Genomic DNA, 18,398 nt, shown 5'->3' on the forward strand with positions numbered 1-18,398 from the left:
ATTCCTACATTCCTATTTAACACACGAATATTCTCCGTAAAGCCAGCTTTGTGGTTGGTTTGTCTTTCATTTCCCCATCAGTTCTCATTCAATTTATGAATGTTTACTCAACTGGCAGTTGGACAGCCACTTCTCACCTCTTGTATTGCTGCTGAGCATTGTTGTTATTCCAGTTGGATTTCCCAGGGTAGCGGCTAATCCGAGGTTTAGTTTTCTTTTACTTTTTGGCTTCACTTTTGATCACACACATGTTTTCTGGGGGGTTTTGGGGGCTTGGGTGTTCCCTTAGCATTTCATTCACTTGCTATTCACTTTGATATTCACACTCACTTCGGCTCGATTCGGACTCACAATGAAACACTCGTATTATTCAAATTTTTGTCTAGTATGACGAACGTGATTATATCTCTATCTTTCGCTTGTCGAGTGTTGAGTGTCGAGTGTCCGCTTGTTGCTCGGTCCGCGTTCTATGGCAAACTGAAACTCGGGGCACGGCACGGCACCAGGCAGTGGCAGTGTGGCAGTGGCAGGCGCTGCTGGGGCGGCCGGCGGTGAGTAATGAAATTTTCGTGTGCGCCTGTATCGGTGTGTACGAGAGTATCTGTGTGAGAGATACAAGAGATACCGAGAGTTGGCCGAATCGAATGACGACGAAAACGACGACCGACGACCGGCGAAGGCGACGGCGACGGCGGCGCTGACGAGGCACGGCACAGCTGATGTTTGTTGATGCCGGGATGTGGCTGTGGCCTGGCTCTGTCTGCTGTCTGCCTTCTGCTGGATATACTATATTGTATCTTGTGGATGTGGACGACGTTGAGGAGGTTTATCTTTCATTTGCCAGTGTCTGCCAGAACGTCTATCTGCTGCCCTATCTCTGCCTTCAGTCGCACACTCGCACACACAGTTGTTGTTGCCTCAAGAGTCTCGTTCTATCTCTATCTCTGTCTCTCTTTGGATTTGGATTCGTATCTGCATCCGAAACACTCGCAGTCGCTTTGCCGGCTCCTCGGTTCGCTGCCAACTGAAATAAGATATCTTCCACACACACAGCCGCTGCCGCTGCCTCTGCCGCTGCTGCTGCTCCCAGCTCTGCTGGCTCTCTGCCTGTGCCTCTGCTGTGGTCGACTTCCTTCGTCGTCGGTTCGAAATTATTCGAAACAAAAACTGATAAAGCACTGATAAGGAGAGCGCGGTGCGGCGCGCAGTTAGATAACATCGCGAGCAGCAGCAGCAGCGGCGAGCGAGCGAGCGAGCGAATGAGTTGGGAAGGCGAGCCATTCAGCCAACCAGCAGCAGCAGCAGCAGCAGCGGCAACAAACGGATACACACACACACTGGCGCGCACACAGTTGCAGATACAGATACAAAGATACATTCGCTTGCGAGGGGTGTGTTGTGCTGTGTTGTTGGCTGTGAGAGATGCTTTCGAGCGATATCGCGTCTACGGCTAATGGAATTCTGATTATTGCTTAGTGATAAGCGTTTTGTGTTTAATTGTATCTGTGTATCTGTATCTGAGAAATGCACATGAAGCGAAACAGAGAACGAAGGGCAGAAGGGTAGAAGCGGAGAAGGGTAGCGGGGTAGCAGGGGGGGAAGTGGAGTTACGGCTACAGTGGAATGGATCTGTTATCATTCGATGGACTTCCACCTGCTGCATCCCCATCCACCACATCCACATCCACATCCCCCATCTGTATCTGTATCTCCACATCTCCATCATCTCATTCTCTTTTTTGGCTCTCGGGGGCTTTTGTTCAGCTTTTCCTCCACTCCTCTGGCCTAATCGCAGAGCGTTGATCTATCTTTATGTCTGTCCTCTTCCTCCTTCTCCTCTCTGGCTGCTCCTCTCCTCTGATGTTTATCGGCGTTTGGTTTATTTCCATTTCCCTGGCAACTTTTTGCAGATGCAAAAACGTTTTCTTCTTTCTCAAGCGATAAAAATCTTCAGCTCGCTCTCTCTATCTCTCTTCCTCTCACTCTTTAATCAGCTGTTTTGTCTGCATGTTGCGCATGCGTTGTGGCAAGCGTTAAACCCACCCAAAACCCCCTACCCCCGTACTCCTGCCATCTGTGGCTGCACCCTCCTCTCTGCTGCCTCTGGCCTCTGCCTCTGCCTGTGCCTCTCTATGACGATTATCTCGTTTGCCATTGTTGACTTTTAATTAGATTCATTAAACGTGCCGCTTGCCACTGCCACGCACCCAACCCCCTCCCCCTGCCATGTGACACCCCTTCATTGCCGCCAGAGAATACATATGTTGCGACTTGGGTGTACCCTAAGGCAGGGAGGGGGACTATTGATTGGATTAACTCTTGTCGAGTAAAAAAATGATGAAATGAGATAAGTTTATGGCAGAAATTGATCCCTCACCATACATCCTTCTTATTACATTTTTCTTTAGGATCAGAGATCGCAGTGATCCTTAAGATGAAACTACTTCTGGTATGATCTAATTTATCATCTTTCCAGATACATCTATATACATATTTCCTTCCCAATTTACTCTCCCCTTTAAGAGGTATTGCCTTATTCGTTACACCTTTTATTTTCAAATGACTTTCGCCTTTCCTTTCCTTTCCTGTGTGTGTGTTTTTCCCTGGCTGTGTGTGTATATTTTCCACATTTTGTGGGTGTTGGTTTTTCCTTTCAACTTTTGTTGTTTTTTTTGTGTTTGTTTTTGTTTTTGTTTCTGTTCCGCGCTTATGCAGCGCGATAAACACTTCATGCGTGAATATCTGCAAAAAGGTTCTTTTTTTTTGTCGTTGTTGATAAATGTGCCCCTCGCTGCGGCAACAACAGTTGTTCCTGTTGTTCTTGTTGTTGCTGCTGGTTGTTACGGGTTGTTCCTGGTTTGTTGTTTGCTGGTTGCTGGGGTGTTGAACTGCCACCTCCAAACACTTCATGTGGCATTGGGCTTTGGCCCCAAAGTTCACGAAATGAGGAAGGTAGGGCTGTGCTAAGCGAGGATTCCTTACTACCTTCCATTCAATACACCCTGCGTGCCTTACCCCCTTTCTTTCGGCCAATCTCTCTCTGCCCATCTCTCGTTTCTTTGGCTTAATCTCTGCTCCATCTCTCTCTCTCTCTCTCTGTCTGTCTCCCCCTTTCTGTCTTAACAATTGTTTTGCAATTATGTTGCCACAAGTATCTTACACATGTCTCTGATGCGTGCGTCGGCTGCTGTGTTTCGGTGTGTGTGTGTGTGTGTGTATCTATGTGTGTCACTGTTGTTACGTGCTCATTTATTGACATAAATATGAACAAATGCGACAGATCAACGTCTGCTGATTACAGAAACAGAAACACACAGAAAAACCAACAAAAAGCGTTTTCAAGAAAATAAGCCAAAAATAGAGAGAAAAATCAGCGACAAACAGAGAAGCATGAAAGAAAACGCTCAAGCTTCGAAGACCGAAACGAAGCTGTAGATACCCTTGAAGATTGATCGCTGTCTATCGATGTCCGATATATTAATCAACCATTTCTGCCTCCAAGCATCTTCCGAAAAAGTCGTAGAAGATATCCCCTTTCAGGGTATAGTAGGGTATCCCCCTCCAGGGTACAGGGCATCAAAATGTTTGCTGCAATTGCAAATGACGCAGCAGTACTCCCCCGTGAACCACTCCTGGCTCTCCCCCGCACAGACACCACAGACGACGACCCCGATGGCTCTCTCTCCGCTCCGCTCCGAAGCCACAAACGAAGCCACAACCGAAGCCACAGCCGAAGCCAAGCAGCGAGAGCCAGAGCTCTGAGCAGAGCGCGCAGATGCAACCGAACCGATAAGATCCTGACGCTGATAAGCCCAAAAGCAGCCAGCGAGCACAGCGCACAGTTGTTGCTGGTTTTCTGTTTTCTGTTTTTTTTTTTTTTTGTTTTTTGGGGTTATTTCTACTTCTACTCGGGGATTGCTTTGTTTTGTTGCTTTGTTGCTGGTACTGTTGTTGGTATACCCTGGCGATTGATGAGAAAGATGGTATATGGGGATTCTATGGTGAGATATGCATTGGAATCCAGAGACAGCCTCGTTCTTGTAGAGATAAGTCACAGAAATCAGCGATCTACTACATAAATTTTAAAGCAGAGACATAAATATATATTTTCTGTACACTTTAAGTGTATCTTGGAGATATACATTATAAGAAAAAGCATTCACAAGTAATCACTTACACATCTCTAAATCATTAATGAAATACAAATCGACACAATGATGTCATAGAGTATTTGGTCACATAATCCACATAATATTTATATAAATATTCATGCCACTTCCACTTCCTATCGCATAATTATCAGAGTTACTCTTCTGGAACTATACAAAAAGTCAGGAGGAACCAGCTTGGATTATTTGTGAGATGATGACAGCCCCCTCTCGATAACATTAATCGACTTATGGGCTGTTGTATCCACAAACATCAAGTAGTATGGGTTTCATATTGGGTAGAGCTATTATATTGTTATTATGTACCGATCGATCGAAAATCATTCCGATTGGATATTTATTACAAACAGAATTATATTACTACCAAATCATGTTAACCTCATTACAAAAGGGTTTCTGTATTTAACGATTTTTTAAAACCATTAAATACCATAGATTCCCAGGTATCCTTTAGTCGTAATATCGACTCCTTTATCGCTTTTACTTGTTGTTTTTACTTACACACTCCCCATCTCCATCTCTTTCTTTCTCTCTCTCTGTCTATCTGTCTGTCTCTTTCGTCGCTTTATTTCATTTCGTTCGCTTTTCGGGTAGATGGATCGTTAAGATTAGTTGCTGTTGTTGTTGTTGTTGTTGTTGTTGTGATTGTGGCAAAACATAAAGAAACAACACCAAAACCCAGCAACAACAACAATGAAAAACATTTATCATTGAAATAAATCTACTCAACTTTTTTTCGTTTGTTGTTTCTGCTTCTTTACGCCACAAAACTCCAAAAAACGAAACAAGAGAGCACTTTGTAGTGGATCGAATCGACCATAAAGGTATCCCGTATTTGAAAACTATTCTATGCGGAGATAAAAGCACTTTTTAGAAGTGTGAAGCTTACCAGATTAGTATCCTTAAAATTCTGATCAGATCATTGAAATATATAGCAATAAATACATATGTATGTATATCTGAAGCGAATGCCTAAATTGTTGTTTGGCTAGATACAACAGGACCATAGGATTATTTTTCCAATCTTAAAATGCGAAAAGTTACAGGCAGATACATATCTTAGATTCAGATTTTATAGATAAATGAATACGATATCTTTTGGTAGGCTTTTTTTCGTTTACTAATAATATCTTAAAGATTGTGGATATCACATGGTTTTTTCATCGTGAATTATCGGAATATACCTCCATCGGAATAGAGTTTTACAGAGGTCTCCTCCAGTTTCGTTTGCTCCCAAGATCCTTTTGTTTGTAGCTATATGGAATCTATGCTCTAGGAACTACTTATTTCTTGCTGTGTCATAGATACCCTTGCACTCTACGCTCAATGGGTGTACAAATTGTTGCTGTAACTCGAAACGCGCACATTGAAGTCAGGTCTCAAAATTGTATGAAGGGAAGTCTCGTTCCCTAGAACAGGGGGGTGTCCGAGGGGGACAGAAGAGGGGTCAGTGTTATATAATCAATGGAGCTGCTGAGCAACAGCAGCAGAGTTGCTCAACACTCATTTCCTCTGAAAAACTGCTCAACCTTGAGCTGCCTGCCCCCTCTCCTCTCTCTCACGCCACAGCAGGTGGTGTTGAGCCGCTGACAGAGGCTTTCCCCCCCCTGCACAACCTGCTTATGTGGCGACTCCCCTGGGCCCAGGGGAGTATGCTCTGCGCATATTTATGAAGTCTGACAGATAAGCCCCCAACAGAGCAGAAACGATGACTTCATTGTAGCGAAATTAAATCAATTAACATAAGCAAAGGTGCGAGAGCGAGAATCAACCCACCTGCGTCTCTGTGGTGCCCCACTTATCGCTGGCTGCCACCTTGCCGCAGGAAAAGAGCCACAGCTACAGATCCCACTCCCAATTGGCTTCTTCTCCGTTGGTTGTTTGGTTGGTCTTCTCTCTCGCTGCTAATCTAGCAATCAATCAAAGTGATTTAAATTTCATGCCGCGTATCTGCCGCTACTGCTGCTGCAGACCAGAAACCAGAGACCCACGATGGAATGGAATGGCATGCCATACCCTAGCATGGGTGGAGATGTAGGCTTGCGGATGAAGTGCGGCAACAAATATATTTCTGAAAATGCCGATTAAGAACTCAACTCAACTCAACTCTCGGCTCTGCTCGGCTCAGTGTTGAGGTTGAAGGAATTATCGCTGGCAAACAGACGCCACAGACAGGGGAGGGAGAGGGCCAAAGGAAATGCAGGAAAGGGTCCAAGGAGGATGACAAAATGAAATGTCATAAATGATTCGTAAAATGAACATTAACCCTTTCAAAGAGGGTGATAAATGGAACGAAATTATACTTCTATCCTTTGGGGGAAATTCTTTGACCAACTCCACGAGAATTTTCTTGTTTCATAAAGTTTTTTCAGTTCAATGAGTATTATAATAGATGAAAGTATTGTGATATTAGAAGCTGGGACAGAAATGACATAAACTTCTGTTTGACTGACATTTTACCCCTGCATGTATGCAAATAATTTGGTAGATACTTTTTACCTTTAAATCGTGACATAAAGCGATCAATCCTATCTTTAAATCAGTCAAAGTGATTTATTCTTTCTTTTATTTTACCTGAAAACCCACGATAGATATGTTCAAGATGGAACAGATTGAATGTAAACACACATTTCCTCCCTGATTTGTAGCCTTTTTTCAAACCTTATCTTGATTAGTTCTATGACCTCTTAATCCATGTTTATCCATCAAACCAGTCAAAGAACAAGACATTCGTTGAATTCCGTTCCATATGCTATGGAGAATCATACAATTTAGAGAATCATTTAAGAAATAAGCACGGCATAAGATGAGATATGTATATTGGATATTTGACAGCAATTAGGTTACAGATCGGGAGCTTCTCTCTTTCCTTTCTAGAACTCTTTTAAAATGATGTTTACCATTGACAGTTCCCTGAAACTCCTCTTTTGAAACATTCTACCAATGAGTAAGAACACCTGAAACTCTCGCCACTCTTCCTACCTTTTGGTGAGTCATCGATTATCCTCCCAAAGATCTATCAACAATCTACGGGCAGCTTCTACTTCTTCAAGCATTTGATCTATAAAAACCCATCCGATACCCAGTGGTCTCCGCGTTTTATTGACCTCCTTTCTGGAGGCCTCTACTGGTGTTGTTTCTGGTGCTGCCACGCTGCCACCATTCGCGGCGTTCGACTCTGCTAAGTGGTCATAAAATATGCTTAATGCATCATCAGGAAGCCGCCGCCGCCGCCACCACTGGCCTCTATGCGGGTGCCACAACTTGCAACGCAACCCCCCCCTCGAGCCCGGTGTTCTACGTTCTCACTCATTCCCATACCCATTCCCTTCTGGGCGGCTCTTGCTCTCCTTTTCGGCCATCGTAAAAATTCCTTATCGCCCAGAGCCGGAGCCGAAGCCGAGGCCGGAGACGGAGCCGGAGCCTCCAGTCCGTTCGTTCGTTCAGTCATCCGTTGGTAAGTGCGAGATTAAAATATTGGATAAAGGCAGCAGCAACGGCAGCGGCAGAAATGCACAGACCGAGGAGCAGGCAGTGCGATAACAGAAATGGGAATGGAAATGGAAACCGTATCGTATCGTACATTCGTTCGTTCGTTCATTCGTTCCTTATGGGATGTCGTCGTGGAGTTTCGTTCGCTTTCAAAATTATTTCCACGTTATCGACAACGGAGCTGGCTGGCGCTGGCTCTGTTTTGAATACAGCCCTCGCCCTCTCCCTCCCACTCTCATTCCATCCCTCTGCATGCAACTCTCTCGCTCTCGCTCTCGCTCCCTTCTAAGTGAGTGATAAACACGAGTTATCGCATCAATTAGTTCGGCGTCAAGTTGACGTCGTTAAAGGCAGCAGCAGAAACAAAAGCCACGAAGCGGAGAGCAGACTTCGGATCTCCCTCTCTCGCTCCCTCTCTCTGTCACCGACTTAAATGAGAGAAGGCGAAAGTCAAGCCATAAAACCCGAGCTGTTCTTTTTCTGGATTCCTTCGGCGACATTCGTAATGTGAGAGAGATGACGCGGGCGCGACGGACGACGACCGTCGACTGACAAAAGTGTCAATGATCCTATAACCGATATTGAGACAGTCCCTCCCTCCCTCCTCCCTCCTCCCTCTCTCTCTCTTTGTGTCTGTCTCCCTGTCGCCTGTACGCAAATTGAGCTCAAAAGTGGCTTGTAAAACAGTAAACGTTTTAGGGAAGGGTCGGAGTCGCCGTCGCCGTCGTCGCCAGTCATCAAATGAGCAAATGACGAGACTGGAAACCAAAACCGAGACAGACTCGGACTCGGACCACGTAGGAGGGCCAGGCCTCAGGTAGAGAGATGCAGATACAGCACACGCCAAAGCCAAAGCTAATTGCTCTCCTGTATCTGTGTCTGTCCGCCTGTCTGTCTGTCCTGCCCACAGAATCTGCTGCGTCCTTTGACGTTGGCCTGTCAACGGCTTCCACAGTGCGTCAAAAGATCTCGAGTGGATAACGGGGCTCGAGAGCGAGACGACGACGACGATGACGACGCCGACGTCGCCCGCTATCGCAGCCGGAAGTGCCATCATAAAAGGAAGGTGCAATAAAAATATTTTACACGCCTCTCGCCCGCTCTACTCTCCTACCTTGTTCTCCCTGTCTCTCCCTCTCTTTCACACTCTCATCAGAATACCTCTTTTGGGTGCCTGACTACTTGATCAGCGCCTCAATTGGCAATCAGAAGTGGGAGGAAAGGAATAACCGAAGGATGTGACGAATTAGGGATACACTTACACTCGGATTAGGCATGGAGAGGCATCAATTTTGAAGGGATGCTCATATAAGGGATTAGGAACTTCCAGCGATATCATAGCCGATTCTCGAAGGTATCTTTACCGGGTACAGGATCTATACAATAGGTCTTTTTCGAGTTCCCAAATCTCCGAAATCTTGTGGCATCCACAATTTTGAAGATACGATAAAACCTCAAATGCTTAGTCATAGATGATGATCTTATCTACCAGGCTGCCGAATTTGGTTACGATCGGATTATTATTAGTTATTTTATAACTCTTTGAGTCTTTATATAATGAATAAGGAACTCTGAGGGATAGGGAAATATGACTAGAAATATTCTACATCATTATTGAATCTACATTAGATCAAATTTGCATTTGCAAGAATTGGTTCAAAAGATATATGTAGTTCTCATCAGAGGTGGCACTCCCTAAACTAGAACCCTATCCTCTAGCTGTTGTACCCTTTCCCAGTGAGTGCCCAAACAATGTCGCTCCGGCGTCTGTCTCAATCTGAGTGAACCTTCCCCTGATTCATACGCGATTGTGGCATGCCACACATGCAGGGGGCACATGTGTGTGTGTGGAGCGAGATGACAACGAGCGACAGGGAGACAAGGAGACGGTGGCGAAGGCATCAGGCATCATCGGAAACGCTTCTCTGTATGGGCTCTTATCAGCTGGCATTCCTTTTCCCAGTTCCACGTCTCAGAGAGTCTCAGTTTCAGTTCCAGTCTCCCCGTGTGGCATTGTTGTCGCTCCCCATGTGCCCCCCACCCCGCCATCCTTCCACCTTCAGACGGAGGGCGGAAGGCGCAACGGAAGAGTGAGTCATGCCCCGAAAGTGTGTTTGGCGTAGCACCATAAAAATCATAACCGTTTACATGTGGCACCACCTACCCCGACGCGTCATCATAAGTGGTTTGCCCTGAAGGGGCTCTTCCTCTCTCTCTCTCTCTCTCAGTCATCATCATCATCCTCATTGTCATTGTCCTGCGCTCCTTCGGCATACATATCCCTCCGTCGTAGAGATCTCTATCTGCCAAAAGTTCTGGTCGAATAAAAAAGGCATTTGTCCTGGGCCAGCCGGGGCAGAGGGAATGTCCGTCCTATCGGGTCAAGGTTCAACTTTCCCCAGGATCATAACAATTTTCGTAAATTACAAATTACTCACGAGAGGAGGCGGTGGAGGAGGAGGAAACACTGAAGGTCCTTCTCATAAATAAAAGTCATGTTCATTAAAGCACGCACCAAAAACGCATGAAGGCGGCGCATATATCCTTTATCCTGTTGCTACTGCTGTGTGTGTGTGTGGGGGGGGGGTCTGTGTGTGTCCTGCGACTGGGCCAGGATGATAAATCCTCCAGAACTGCAGCCAAATGACAAACTGCAAGGCAGAATGCGAGGCAGAATCAGAGAAGAGGCAGCACGCAGGACAACGCTGCAGCTGATAAGGAATGCTCACAGAGAGAGAGAGAGAGTGGGGGCGGCAGGGAGAGTGTGTGGTTTCAGAGTCTCCCAAAGCATTTGTCTCAGTGTAGCGGGCGGGAGCCATTAAATTGACAAAATACCAACACAGCAGCAACAGCAGTGGCAGCAGCAGTCGCAGAGTCAGTGGCAGGGTAGCCAGGGGTAGCCACAGAAGCAGCGGCAGAGGCAGGGTTGCCAGGATTGCCAGAGGAACAGCAGCAGCGGCAGCGGCAGTGGGGGATGGGTAGAGCTCTGGCCACAAAAAGGACATTCCTCAAATGCTCTGCTCTCCGAAAGCGAAACAGAGAGCGAGAGATATGGGAATGGAACGGAGGAACCCAACGCCATATTTTATATTTTACATTCTTATCGCAAAACTCTCACTCAACCATTCAAGGGGGGGTGGAGTGGGGGCACAGCCACCCGCCCAAAGAGTGAGAGAGAGAGAGGGACAGGGACAGAGACAAAAAGGAATCAACTCGCCGGAGAGCGAGTGGAAAACTGATAACACCCGGCGCTAATGGGACCAAACAATGCCAAATGGAGCAGCGCACAGTCAATGCAGGCAGGACCCACCAACCCACCAGCAAGGACATACACAACAACAACAGCAACAGCAGCAACAGGGGGAGGAGCAGCAGTCTCCCCGGCCACAACAGAAATGGGCTGGGCCCCGTCTTATCTATGGCCATCAATCAGGCGAGCAGCGACCGGCGATAAGCAAAAAGATTTGAAATGGAGTAGAGTGTGCCCTCCCCCTCTCCCCTCTCCCCCTCCCCCGCCAACCCAAAAGAGAGAGAGAAAAGGAAAGGGAGAAAGCCAAAGAGAGAGAGACACGGCATAGACGACACACCCGCATCCGTACTAACAATTCGTGTCACGACACGCCACGAGGCACATCTTCTGCACTGAAATAAAAACATGGGCTAGCCCTGGAAGGCCAATACTTTGATGAAGGAATAGCAAGGACAGCCCTGGAAGGTCGTCGTTATTTCCTTGATGCTCAATGGTAGCCCTGGAAAGTAGAAGACTACCATGAGAAGGGCAACTCTGGTGAGGTTTGAAGTACATTTAATGTAAACAGGAGATCCCTTTAGATCTAAACTTACTCAAAAACAGTTCCAGAAAGCAAACCGATTTCCCTAAGCCACAAAATTTCTTTAGGAATCAGCTGTTCGAATGAGTAGCAGAACGGAATGGTTTCAGGAACAGCTGTTCAGCCTTTTAAAGCGATATATGAGCATAAAATAGTATCAATTATCCGTATCAATTTTAGATGAAGAGTATCTTGGAAACACAGGAACAAAGACAGGTTTTTTAATAGACTATTATTAATATAAATAATATATAATATTGGCGGAACATCGTATGATAGTATGAGTAGGGACTCGGGCGAACCAGGGAAAAAAGTGTTATTTGATCTGTTGCAACATCACGACTATTTTCATCCTTTTTTCCAGTGTCCTGAGTGGGTGGCTGAATGGTAGCGGGAAAGGTTTTTGTCCTGCGAGGACTGCTGGCAGAGATAAGCGACACGACGCGATGCGATGCGATGCGAGGCGAGGCGACTCGACGCGGAGCGAACCGAAAGCTCACTCTGAATGCAGACGACACAAATGGCCAACAGGAGGCATGGGGCATGGGGCATGGGGCTAGAAGCAGCCACTACTACTACTATAGTAGTTCCTGGGCAGCAGGTGCTGCTATCACCTGTTCCACACACCACTCGCCCCTCTCCAGTCACCCTCCTGGGATCCCCCCTCCGTTTTTGTTGTTCTCCGAGTGGAATTCCATTTTCTGCTCGCGGGCTCATGGAATATTTTCACTTGCCGTTGTCGCTGTTGGCCTTATCATTCAGCCAGCTCTGGAGCAGTCGCCTGCTGCCTGCTGCAAGGATATGGCGCAGGGCCAAGGGGCACGGGGCATGGGGCAGTGGCAGGACATGCCACCAGGAGGCAGCAGAGTGTTGCTTATCGCCACACGCACACACACACACACACATACACACGGAAGGGAGGAGGCAGGAGGCAGAGATGGAGGATGGATGGAGGATTGAGGTTTTAACCCGGAGAACGGACCAAGCGGAGCAGAAATGCCATTCTGAGAGGCAAAAACAATGACAACCGGTTGACAAGCGGCGGCAGCCAGCCCATACCCAGCCCTCGCCGCTTAATGCCTCCTCCCCCCCGCCCTCCCTTCCTGTTGCAGCGCTGATAATGCCTTTTCAGTGTTGGAAAATGTTGCACAATTTTTGCATTCAATGAATGCAAAAAATTGCTAAATGAAATGATTCGCTTTCACATTCAGAGAGCCCGAAGGGAGACAGGGAGAAAGAGAGCGAGAGAGAGATTTGGGGCAGAGAAAATGAACTCTTTTATGCCTCGAAAAGTACCAATTGATTTCCCTCCCCACCCCCACTCTGTTATCAGGAGTCCCTACTCCCCTTACACCCCTCTGAGCCCGCCCCCCCCCGCCGCCTGGAATGGCCTTTACTTAATTAACTGAAGTGAAAATGCCGCCTGCTGCATGCCCCATGATAAACAAACATTTTTCGGTGGGTGAATGAATGGACGTGGAGCAGGAGTTTGGGGAGGGGCAGGGGCAGGGGGGGCAGGGTGGTGTGCTGCTTATCGCCCGTTTGGAATGTGCCAAGCCATTCGAGGAGCAGGAGGAGGTGGAGGAGTAGGGCACAGGCGACAGGAGCAGCAGCAGCAGCAGCAGCGATAAGAGCCATGGAGCAGCCCGGTGTTAGAGGAGGAAGTGGGACCAGGCACCAGGAAGGGGCACAGCAGCAGGAACCAGCGCCCAAAGTCCTTGCTCTATTTTCAGGGTGCCAGAAGGTCCACTCCAGATATCCTTCTCGTTGCGTGTGCGATACACAAAACACACACACAATGAAGCGAGCGAACAGAGGGGTAGGGAGGTATAGAGTCGGGAAGTGTGAGAGAAGGGAGAAAGTGAGAAATTCAGGTGTTCCTTCTCCGATAATTTCCCTCTAGGGCTAGCAATTGGGGGCCCAATTGTGAGAGATAGTCACTCCATCGGAGTCCCAACCTAACCATTATCCTTCGTCCTCCAACAACCTCCAGAACTGCCCAAAAGGGGTTCCCTTACCCCCAAGTCCTTCCGGGGGGGAATATTGGCAAATCATTGGGCCTCTCTCTCTCTCTGTCTCTCTCTCTCTGCATTTCTCCATTGAAAATGAGGCTTGGAACAATTTGGTGCTTCCATTCGTGTGTTTTCCCAGGCTTCATCCTCCATTCCTCTGTCCGATAGAAACAAAGGGAAGAATAACTCTGTACTCCCCCCTTATTTTTGTCTCCCCAACCCCCTCTGCTCCCACCCCTCCCCCTATGCCGGCGTTCAATGAAAGTATCTATCAAAACAGGAGAGCAACATCATTCTCTCCTCCATATCCTTCATTATCTCCCACTCTCTTGTTCGCTCCCTCTCTCTCTCTCTCTCTGTCTCTGTTGCTGTCTCTCTCTGCACACACACTTCCCGACACTCCGTTAAACGGCGTTTGTGTGTGTTTCCTTGTGTGTGGCAGAACAGGAGCCCAGCAAGGCGATGCCAGACGCCGCAGATACATTTGTATCTGGCAGATGCGAAGCTTTGGTACTGCTGCCGTTTCTGCTTGTTGCTCTTGCCACGCGTTGCTCTGTGTCGCGTCTCGTGGCGCGTTTCGGATGCTTGGCAAATACTTCGCTTGACCCAGATTACATAATCAAAGAGAGACAGACAGAGACAGAGAGAGAGAGAGAAAGAGAGAGCGGGACTGAAACACGTGTGGGATGATAGTACGCGTATACACTGGCTTTGCTTGCCCCTTGTTGCACAGATATGGGCTCTGCATAACTCTCCAGAGAAACAGAATGCGGAGCGGTGCATACCTCTCCAGAGGAAAAGAGTGAGGTAGAGAAAGATAGAGCACGTGCAGCATTCGCCAGAGATTAGCCATGCCCACCCCCCCCCCCCCCCTCCCCCCTCGGAGCAGCTGCTTGTGCCGCTTATCTTAACCTTAAGCTTATGGAAGGTTGCCACATTATCAAAAGTTGCAGCTGCAACAGAATCAAAAGAAGAAGAAGAGGCATAGCCAGACCCAGAATGTGGCAGAGGCACAGCCAGAGGCAGGTAAATGGCAGATAATTAGACATCCCCAGACACAGAGACAGAGTGTCCCACTAATCGCCATCGATTCGGTGCCCCAAACAGCACCCTGCCCCTGCCACGAACACTGCCAACTTTTAATGATGATTGCCACTGATTGATAACATTTTGATTGCCATTCGCTTGCCCCACCAAAGTACCCCAAAACAAACACAAATATACTCGTTTATTTTCGTTAATTTTCGGAGCATGTTTTTGGGCTTATTTTTGAGGCCTTGCCTCTCGCATCGCATCGCCTCCATCGCTCTCCTATCCTCTCTCTCTCTGTTGCTGCTGTGGTCGATGCCAATTGCCGATAGGATGCTCTGCTCTGATGAATTCTTTGATGATAACGCAAGGCCTAACCCCAAGCCCCTTGCCCCGTTGGACTCTGCCTCCCCCTGCCCTTGTGGGGCCTTCAATCAATTCCACAGAATGCGGTAGAAAATGATTGAATGATAGAAGATCGAAGGAGCCGTAGAGAGAATCTGGACGTATCTTTCTTTTGGTAAAAAAATCTTTCATTTAACTTTTATTTGAACAGAAATATGTGTATTCTTTGGTGTAGGAAGTAATACAATCGATATCCATCTATATTTCATTGATCGAGCTAATCATCTTTCATATATAAACGTATTATCTTACCAAATCATACCATACCATTCAGCAAAAGATTTGCTCTTCGAAATGTAATTAAGAAACTCTAAAAAGTCTTAAAAGAAACACCTCTGAATACATTTTAAGGTGTAATCTTCGCGGATCGAAGATACGTTTGAGGGAAAACACAGGTTTCTCCACAAAGTAATCAACCAAATCTCTAGACTTTTTTTGCTCTTAACATTTTCCAAGTTTTATCGAGAAAAATATTGGTTAACGATTGGAAAACGAAAGCTTTTTCTATGGAAGGTTATAATGGATTCATTTTTGAGAAAAAAGCTATCCAATTATCGCAATTATTTCGAAAAATATCATAAAAGATCATCAGAGGAAGAAAAAGCTATAAAAGATCTTCCACATAATGCCAGAATCATGGTAGATTCACATATCCTTCTTCATTTCAAATGAGATACGAAAAATCTTCAAATATTTCAATAAATATAATTATAGTCATTCCAAGGATAAAAGTTCCGCCACATCCTTTGATAAGTATGATCCAAAATCATTGTAAGTCCCATCTCCTTTTTCATTTCACGAAATGAGAGATACCCAGATTGCTTAATCTCCAGCTACGATCCATTCTTTGGATTCTATAGATGGATTCCATGGACTACGGATCCCAAAAGAAAGCCACACCACCTGATGGCTCTATAAACCAGAAAGTGCCAGTAAGTTCGTGAGGGAACTTTATGGAGAAACCTGAGCAAACTCTGAGATGATTTCATTTACGACTCTGGGCCATAACTTATGCACATATTTGTGACTTTATTTGGACTTAAGCCCAAGCCCCAGATCCCCAGAGCCGCAGACCTGGAGGGTTGGGTGTTCGATTACACTTGTGGCAGGGGGGGGATATATAGAGAGCGGTATTGAGTATCGGTGCTTAATATTTATGAGGAGGCAGGAGGCTGCAGAGAGGTAGAGGTAGAGATGCCAATGGTTAATGGGAATCCAGTTGGTGGCGCCCCATGACTAAATAACTAAATGCGAGGCACAAGCGAGTAGCAAACAGAGTCATAAACTTCTGGTTTATGACCGTACGTACACACACACATCGCTGTGGCATGTGTGGCACACACACCTATACTGGGTGTATAGGTAGCGGCGTATATCGTCTGTCTATCGAATGGATGGGGCAGAGCAGCCACTGGGGTATCGGGGACCTATCGCTAGTTTAGGATCTCTCTAACTCCCCCTCTCCTCTGCCGCTCTGCCGCTCCCCCCCCCCCCCCACCATTTCTTTTCGATGGAAAGCCAAAACGAGTTATCGCTTAGCTGGCATCTCTCCCTGCCACATGCCCCTGTCCTGTTCTATGCCACCAGCAGGATATTTGCCAATAAAGGCAAAAACGAAAACTTTTTATAGACACGCACACACACACACACACAGTGCCACCATTTGGGGCAGGCAGCAGACCTTATCAATCAATCTTAATTAATCACAAGCAAAGATCACATAAAACAGAAACCAAACCAGAGCGGGGGGAGGGGGAGCGGGGGGTGCGCGGGGTGCGTGTGTTTGTGTGGCATGCCACACACAGGTGCCTAAACTAAACTTTCGTCATCGTCAGCCACAAATCGATGAGCAAACAAAAATCCATTCGCATTCCATGGGGCTCCATTTTCGGCTTTAGGTTTTCACCTTTTTTGTTGTTGTTTTTTTTGGAACTCGAAGCAAAGTCCGATAAACGCGAGAGAAATCGCATTCGGAGAACAAAGCGATAGGGAATTACTGGTAGAAAGATTGCTCATTAAACGACTTATTGATACCCATAAAATAAATAGAATAAAAGTAACTAAATTGGCGAAAAGTTTGAAAGATTGTCAATCAAATAAAACCATATGGAAAAGATGGGCCAGGAATTTAGGATTTGCGAAGATTTTCTTGGTTAAGTATCGAATTCCATTTCCAGCCATTTCCAATACAGCCATGCACAATATTAACCAGAAATTTGCATCAATATATTGCCTCAACTTTCGGTTAAATCGGAGTTTGAAAAGACCTTCTATTTTTGTTCCGTGCGATGGGCTTGGTTTTTTGCAAAGATCTCGAAAACGAAGAGTGGCCCTAAATCGACCTTAGCACTATTTATAGGGCTAATGAAAAGCTACTTTAAGATAGAAAAATACTGTTGATAATCCGCCTTATTCAGACATTTTTAGCCCTTGAAAATGTCTCCTTGTTGGACATCTTGGGCACCACCCATATCTCCATATTTGTATGGTTCCTGCCTTATTTTCTTTATTCTGGCTGCACTAATGACAGTCCCATAGATACTCTTTGAGATCCAGTCGTTGCTCGATGAGTACTGGGTATAAATACTGGGGTATCATCTCTTTGCGACAATCTATTCAAAATATAGGGGTATCCAAAGTGCATATAGAACTTTTTTCCCGAGAAATAGAAAACAACGACAAATGCATATGCTAAAAGCAGAAGAAGCTCTCTCTCTCTCTCTCTGTCTCGCTCTCTCTCTTGCCTTATCAGTTGTGGCACATCTGGCAGATACATACGGATACATACCCGTACCAATGAATGTTCACAATGAATCGCTAACTGAATATAAAAGTTGTTCCGATATTGATTCGTTTCTCTTTTACCTATACCTTTCTCTCCATATCTCTCTCTGTCTCTCCCAGTCTCTCTGTCTCCGTCTCTGGAATGAAACAAAAGGCAAAAACCCAACGAAACAACGAAACGATACGATACGATACGTGTATTCCTTCTTCTGTCTTTCTGCCACACCTGCCCCAGTTTCTGGGCGAGCCACAACCGCCACAAAACGGACTTTTTATCAACTGCCGCCGCCGTCGACGTTGCTTGCGATAATGAAGACGCCACCGCCATCAGGCGGCAGGCGGCAGGGGCAGGCGGCAGGGGCTGGTGGCAGGAACATCAACGGATTCCCTCAAACAAAAGCCGCCGCCACCGTCGCTCGTTGTGTGTGTGTGTGTGTGTGTGTTGTTGCCGCAAGCGCCACTCGAGCGCCACTTAGATGAGATGTCTTGATGTCTCCCCCCGATCCCCCACATAACCCTTACCCCTTACCCCTTATCCCGTAACCCTCATGCCCCATTCCAGCCCTTATCGCTATCCAAAAAAAGAAGAAGAAGAGAAGGAAAAGAAGAAGTGGACGAAGAAATAATTTTCATTAAAATGATTTATGGAAATGCAAAGCGCACCAAATGCTGACCAA

At 46.4% G+C, this 18,398-nt stretch overlaps 1 protein-coding gene across 3 annotated transcripts in view; it reads right to left on the reverse strand.

Moving 5' to 3' along the window:
- The window catches only part of ush (Zinc finger protein ush), a 76,198-nt gene that overhangs the window by 23,217 nt on the left and 34,583 nt on the right, over positions 1 to 18,398 (reverse strand). Inside the window, exon 1 of one of the 3 annotated variants that reach the window (XM_001356393.4) lies at positions 138 to 1,047. The exons of the other annotated variants lie outside the window; for them this stretch is intronic. Within the exon in view, the coding sequence (XP_001356429.4) occupies positions 138 to 159 (22 nt within the window). The 5' untranslated portion in view covers positions 160 to 1,047. Of the gene's footprint in view, positions 1 to 137; positions 1,048 to 18,398 lie in introns of those variants that run through there. 3 annotated transcript variants of the gene reach the window in all.

Source organism: Drosophila pseudoobscura, chromosome 4 (assembly GCF_009870125.1).
Source record: "Drosophila pseudoobscura strain MV-25-SWS-2005 chromosome 4, UCI_Dpse_MV25, whole genome shotgun sequence".
NCBI classification, from domain to species: domain Eukaryota; kingdom Metazoa; phylum Arthropoda; class Insecta; order Diptera; family Drosophilidae; genus Drosophila; species Drosophila pseudoobscura.